General features: G+C 47.8%; 1 protein-coding gene across 1 annotated transcript; it reads left to right on the top strand.

Annotated features, from left to right (window-relative positions):
- Window positions 1-5,225: 5,225 nt before the first annotated feature.
- On the top strand, window positions 5,226-6,491 carry LOC135229004 (PC-esterase domain-containing protein 1B-like). Its single transcript, XM_064278748.1, has one exon. It carries the CDS (start codon window positions 5,226-5,228, stop codon window positions 6,489-6,491), a length of 1,266 nt encoding a protein of 421 aa, XP_064134818.1.
- Window positions 6,492-7,369: the final 878 nt, after the last annotated feature.

The following is a 7,369-nucleotide window of genomic DNA, read 5'->3' as shown; positions in this document are numbered from 1 at the left end:
AATGAAAATACTTCCTATCAAAACCTCTGGGACACAGCAAAAGCAGTGCTCAGAGGCCAATTTATATCAATAAATGCACACATACAAAAAGAGCCAAAATCAGAGAACTGTCCCTACAACTTGAACAAATAGAAACTGAGCAACAAAAGAATCCATCAGGCTCCAGAAGAAAACAAATAATAAAAATTAGAGCTGAACTAAATGAATTAGAGAACAGAAAAACAATTGAAAGAATTAACAAAGCCAAAAGCTGGTTCTTTGAAAAAATTAACAAAATTGATAAACCATTGGCTAGACTGACTAAAGAAATACAGGAAAGGAAACAAATAACCCGAATAAGAAATGAGAAGGACCACATCACAACAGAACCAAATGAAATTAAAAGAATCATTTCAGATTATTATGAAAAATTGTACTCTAACAAATTTGAAAACCTAGAAGAAATGGATGAATTCCTGGAAAAACACTACCTACCTAAACTAACACATTCAGAAGTAGAACAACTAAATAGACCCATAACAAAAAAAGAGATTGAAACGGTAATCAAAAAACTCCCAACAAAAAAAAGTCCTGGCCCGGACGGCTTCACTGCAGAGTTCTACCAAATTTTCAGAGAAGAGTTAACACCACTACTACTAAAGGTATTCCAAAGCATAGAAAATGACGGAATACTACCCAACTCATTCTATGAAGCCACCATCTCCCTGATACCAAAACCAGGTAAAGACATTACAAAAAAAGAAAATTATAGACCTATATCCCTCATGAACATTGATGCAAAAATCCTCAACAAAATTCTAGCCAATAGAATCCAACGACACATCAAAAAAATAATTCACCCTGATCAAGTGGGATTTATACCAGGTATGCAAGGCTGGTTTAATATCAGAAAAACCATTAATGTAATCCATCACATAAATAAAACAAAAGACAAAAACCACATGATCTTATCAATTGATGCAGAAAAGGCATTTGACAAAGTCCAACACCCATTCATGATAAAAACTCTTACCAAAATAGGAATTGAAGGAAAATTCCTCAACACAATAAAGGGCATCTATGCAAAGCCAACAGCCAATATCACTCTAAATGGAGAGAACCTGAAAGCATTTCCCTTGAGAACGGGAACCAGACAAGGATGCCCTTTATCACCACTCTTATTCAACATCGTGTTGGAAGTCTTAGCCAGGGCAATCAGGCTAGACAAAGAAATAAAAGGTATCCGGATTGGCAAGGAAGAAGTAAAGTTATCACTATTTGCAGATGACATGATTATATACACAGAAAACCCTAAGGAATCCTCCAGAAAACTACTGAAACTAATAGAAGAGTTTGGCAGAGTCTCAGGTTATAAAATAATCATACAAAAATCACTTGGATTCCTCTACATCAACAAAAAGAACACCGAAGAGGAAATAACCAAATCAATACCATTCACAGTAGCCCCCAAGAAGATAAGATACTTAGGAATAAATCTTACCAAGGATGTAAAAGACCTATACGAAGAAAACTACAAAGCTCTACTACAAGAAATTCAAAAGGACATACTTAAGTGGAAAAACATACCTTGCTCATGGATAGGAAGACTTAACATAGTAAAAATGTCTATTCTACCAAAAGCCATCTATACATTTAACGCACTTCCGATCCAAATTCCAATGTCATATTTTAAGGGGATAGAGAAACAAATCACCAATTTCATATGGAAGGGAAAGAAGCCCCGGATAAGCAAAGCACTACTGAAAAAGAAGAAGAAAGTGGGAGGCCTCACCTTACCTGACTTCAGAACCTATTATACAGCCACAGTAGTCAAAACAGCCTGGTATTGGTACAACAACAGACACATAGACCAATGGAACAGAATTGAGAACCCAGACATAGATCCATCCACGTATGAGCAGCTGATATTTGACAAAGGACCAGTGTCAATTAACTGGGGAAAAGACAGCCTTTTTAACAAATGGTGCTGGCATAACTGGATATCCATTTGCAAAAAAATGAAACAGGACCCATACCTCACACCATGCACAAAAACTAACTCCAAGTGGATCAAAGACCTAAACATAAAGACTAAAACGATAAAGATCATGGAAGAAAAAATTGGGACAACCCTAGGAGCCCTAATACAAGGTATAAACAGAATACAAAACATTACCAAAAATGATGAAGAGAAACCCGATAACTGGGAGCTCCTAAAAATCAAACACCTATGCTCATCTAAAGACTTCACCAAAAGAGTAAAAAGACCACCTACAGATTGGGAAAGAATTTTCAGCTATGACATCTCCGACCAGCGCCTGATCTCTAAAATCTACATGATTCTGTCAAAACTCAACCACAAAAAGACAAACAACCCAATCAAGAAGTGGGCAAAGGATATGAACACACATTTCTCTAAAGAAGATATTCAGGCAGCCAACAGATACACGAGAAAATGCTCTCGATCATTAGCCATTAGAGAAATGCAAATTAAAACTACGATGAGATTCCATCTCACACCAGCAAGGCTGGCATTAATCCAAAAAACACAAAATAATAAATGTTGGAGAGGCTGCGGAGAGATTGGAACTCTCATACACTGCTAGTGGGAATGTAAAATGGTACAACCACTTTGGAAATCTATCTGGCGTTATCTTAAACAGTTAGAAATAGAACTACCATACAACCCAGAAATCCCACTCCTAGGAATATACCCTAGAGATACAAGAGCCTTCATACAAACAGATATATGCACACCCATGTTTATTGCAGCTCTGTTTACAATAGGAAAAAGTTGGAAGCAACCAAGGTGTCCATCAACGGATGAATGGTTAAATAAATTGTGGTATATTCACACAATGGAATACTACGCATCGATAAAGAACAGTGACGAATCTCTGAAATATTTCATAACATGGAGGAACCTGGAAGGCATTATGCTGAGCGAAATTAGTCAGAGGCAAAAGGACAAATATTGTATAAGACCACTATTATAAGATCTTGAGAAACAGTAAACCTGAGAAGAACACATACTTTTGTGGTTACGAGGGGGGGAGGGAGGGAGGGTGGGAGAGGGTTTTTTTATTGATTAATCAGTAGATAAGAACTGCTTTAGGTGAAGGGAAAGACAACACTCAATACATGGAAGGTCAGCTCAATTGGACTGGACCAAAAGCAAAGAAGTTTCCAGGATAAAATGAATGCTTCAAAGGTCAGCGGAGCAAGCGCGGGGGTCTGGGGAGCATGGTTTGCGGGGACTTCTAAGTCAATTGGCAAAATAATTCTATTATGAAATCATTCTGCATCCCACTTTCAAATGTGGCGTCTGGGGTCTTAAATGCTAACAAGCAGCCATCTAAGATGCAGCAATTGGTCTCAACCCACCTGGAGCAAAGAAAAATGAAGAACACCAAGCCCACATGACAACTAAGAGCCCAAGAGACAGAAAGGGCCGCATGAACCAGAGACCTACATCATCCTGAGACCAGAAGAACTAGTTGGTGCCCGGCCACAATTGATGACTGCCCTGACAGGGAGCTCAGCAGAGGACCCCTGAGGGAGCAGGAGATCAGTGGGATGCAGACCCCAAATTCTCATAAGAAGACCAAACTTAATGGTCTGACTGAGACTGGAGGAATCCCGGCGGCCATGCTCCCCAGACCTTCAGCTGACACAGGACAGGAACCATCCCCGAAGACAACTCATCAGAAATGAAAGGGACTGGTCAGCGGGTGGGAGAGAGATGCTGATGAAGAGTGAGCTAATTATATCAGGTGGACACTTGAGATTGTGTTGGCAACTCTTGTCTGGAGGGGGGATGGGAGGATAGAGAGAGAGGAAAGCCGGCAAAATTGTCAAGAAAGGAGAGACTGAAAGGGCTGACTGAAGACGGGGAGAGTAAGTGGGAGTAGGGAGTGAGATGTAAGTAAACTTATATGTGACAGACTGATTGGATTTGTAAATGTTCACTTGAAGCTTAATAAAAGTTATTATAAAAAAAAAAAAAAAAAAGAAGTAAGGGTGTTAAGATTAACAGATCCAATGGCTGGCAGAGCCACTGTGGAAAAGGGTCTGAGCATTTCTCAAAGCAACAATTGTTCTACCACCACACCAGCACACAAGTGCAGCTCCGGGCTTTTATCAAGAGCTGGAGCTCTCTTTTTGCACAAGTCCACCTACAAAAGTGTAATAGCAGCCTGATTTGTAACAGCCAGAAGTCGGATACTAAGCTCACCCTGCTTGAACCACACCAGAGGCCGTTTCTTAGTGCAAAAAGTGGTGGACGGCAGGAGTTCTACACTGGACATCCCGGCGGGGATCCCCAGAGAGGCAGAATGACTGCCCAGAAGAAGCTGCCCAGGAAGGGTAAACCATCCACCTACCTTACATACCGTAGGGTTCCTTTGCATCGATTCTCCAAAGGGCAATGCTGGGTAAATGCGGAGGAGTTGTGTGGTGGCCAGGCCTCAGCTCAGGAGCACTGGGTGTGCAGATGGAAGGGTGAAGGATGGGCTCCATAGGGACAGCATCATGGCCAGTACCTTGTGGATATGGCTTCCCACACCCCAGTTGTGACACTATGTTAGAAGGGGTCTCCAGACTTTACCCTGGGGCAAAGTGATCGGTCGTGGGGTGTGTTCGTGTCATTTCTCAGGAGGGCAGGGATACTCACAATGGGATTCGGAAGAGAGAGACAAAATGAAAACAAAGACAAAATTACCGTGGAAATAAGACGAGTATGTTTTCCTGAGTATTCTCACCAACGCTGCCTGGAAATCCTGGGTGTGGATCCACCACCGACTGGGACACGGCCCTGGAAGTGGCTTGGTTCTCCCAGTGGACAGACCTTGTCCCAGTGCCTGGAGCACAGGTGGTGGCTGAGGCGGGAACAGCCTACAGCCATCCAGCATCAGTGTCTGCATCGCTGCCCTCCAGCAGGGGGAGCCAAGCCGGGTACGGGGGCAGGGCCGTGGGTTCAGAGGTCACACTCTCGGCCTAAGGATTGGCGAGACGGCTTTCAGGGCCCCGGACGCTGCCCCCTTTCTCCTCCCCTTCCAGGCCCAGGCCACTCCAGCTGCATTAAACAGCCGCCCGTCTGCCCGCCCGGCCGCCCCAACAACCGCCAGCCAGCCAGCCAGCCTGCCTTCTCTCCGTCTCTGGCAGCAGCCGCTCAGCCCTCGGTCCAGAGCTCTTTCGGGACCCGCCCTGAGGGAAGGCAGGAGCTAGGCCACCTTCGCCCAGCCACCATGGTTCACCTGAGGGCGTCCGAAGTCCGGCAGCTGCTGCACAACAAGTTCGTGGTCGTCATGGGGGACTCCGTGCAGAGGGCCGTGTACAAGGACCTGGTGCTCCTGCTGCAGAAGGACTGCCTGCTCTCAAGCAGTCAGCTGAAGGCCAAGGGCGAGATGAGCTTCGAGCAGGACAGGCTGCTGCACGGCGGCAGGTGGGGCCGTATGCACAACGGGACCCACTACCGCGAAGTCCGCGAGTTCTGCTCCACCCACCACCTTGTGCGCTTCTACTTCCTCACGCGCGCCTACTCCCGGTACGTGGAGAAAGTCCTGCTGGAGCTGCTGAGGGGCGAGCACGGCCCAGACGTGGTCATCATGAACTCCTGCCTCTGGGACCTGTCCAGGTATGGCCAGGATTCCATGTGGAGCTACAGGAGGAACCTGGAGACCCTGTTCTGGCGCCTTCGCCAGGTGCTGCCCGAGTCCTGCCTCGTGGTGTGGAACACTGCCATGCCAGTGGCTGAGACGGTCTCAGGGGGTTTCCTGCCGCCTGAGGGCATGCCCCCGACCGCATGCCTGCGGGAGGATGTGGTGGAGGCCAACTTCTACAGCGCCGCTGAGGCCAGCAGGCTCGGCTTCGACGTGCTGGACTTGCATTTCCACTTCCGGCACTCCTGGCAGCACCGGCAGCCAGATGGCGTGCACTGGAACCAACACGCTCACCGAAGGCTCTCGCAGCTGCTGCTGGCCCACCTGGCTGATGCCTGGGGCGTGGACCTGCCCTGCGATGAGCCGGTGGGCAGGTGGATCTGGGAAGGCCCTGGGAGCCTTCTCAGAGGGCCCGCGAGCTGCAGGCTGCTCCAGCGCCACGGAGGTGAATCCGGTGAGGAGACCCCGCCTTCGCGCCCACCTAGGCCCGCCCGCCCAATCGGTCAGTCTCAGAGACCCCCTGTATCCCCGCCCCAGGTTCGCAGGCGCTTCCAGCCCGGCGGCCATGGCTCCACTTTGCTCTGGGACCAATCCCTGCAGCGCCAGCCATGCTCTGGCGACGCCTATGCGCAGCACACTAAATATGGCGGGGAAACAAACCCGACCACTGGCCGGCAGCCCCGCCACGGCCGAATACATAGGGCCTCTGATTCTCACCAGCGCCGCGTGGTTCACCGGGCTTCTCCACCTTACCCCCCAGGTCCCCCTGCAGGGCCAGAGAGGCGCAGGGGCAGGGACCGCAGCCCCGGACGTGACTGGGGGCAAGGATTCCGTAGCCACCCCTCCATGTAGCCGTCCTCTCCCCCTTGGACCCTTCCTTGGGGGGTGGCCTAGGCACGCAGGTGTGGAACACCTCCAGCCACCCCTCCACCCCTCTCAGCAGCGACAGGCCTTACAGGAGCAGATACCAGACGTACACCCCCACGGCTGTCTCCTCCTTGCCTTGATGTGCAAGCAAACTGCAAATTAAAAAAGTGCCTTCACAAACACAATGTCTGTCTCTGCGGAGTCTTTGTGGGGCTGCGCCCTGGCAGTGTGTCCATAATGGATCTGTGTAGCCTGTCACTCCCGTTATGTTCTGGGTGCCTTTTGGGGCAAGGAGCAGGGAGTCCAGAATGCCTTCTCGTGGGCTTCTGCTGCTTTCAGGGCCAAAGAGGCAATCAGGCTAAATCCATTCCTTCCAATTACCTGTAGTTTCTGTAGAAGAGTTTTTTGTTCAGAAAAGCCCCGAAGTTGAGCTGCGCTTCACCACTTAAGAAGATCCAATGCTCAATTCAGTGAGCTGACATTAAGTGCCTCTCAGGGCTGGTGAATAAACAAGCCTCCCAGACCGTTTTCTATACCCATAAGGTGAATTAATTTATTTGCACACACTTGGAAGACTGACAGCTTTTCTAGGAGCCAGGGGGTTTCGTTGGCAGAGGAACCAGCTTCTCTTTCCTCACTTGAGGAGCTTTTACTTAGTGGAACAATGCACCTAAGGACAAACGGGGAGGGGAGGTCGCCAGGGAGGAGATGGGACTCAGAGTGATCTCAAACATGCTAAGAATGAATGAGCAATTCCAGGGCTGGTTATAGAAAAGGAGAGATGACACATTTTGGGCTTGAAATGTTTTAAAATATTGTTAAAGGAAATATCAAAAGTTGGTTTAAGAACCCCCAAAACTGTT

The sequence above is a fragment of the Loxodonta africana genome, chromosome Y, assembly GCF_030014295.1.
Source record: "Loxodonta africana isolate mLoxAfr1 chromosome Y, mLoxAfr1.hap2, whole genome shotgun sequence".
NCBI lineage: Eukaryota > Metazoa > Chordata > Mammalia > Proboscidea > Elephantidae > Loxodonta > Loxodonta africana.
The sequence above is the reverse complement of the archived record's forward strand: the minus strand, read 5'-3'. Positions and strand labels throughout refer to the sequence as shown.

Bases quoted from the DNA above. Each gene is read 5' to 3' on its own strand.
- LOC135229004 (XM_064278748.1), top strand. From the start codon at position 5,226: ATGGTTCACCTGAGGGCGTCCGAAGTCCGGCAGCTGCTGCACAACAAG.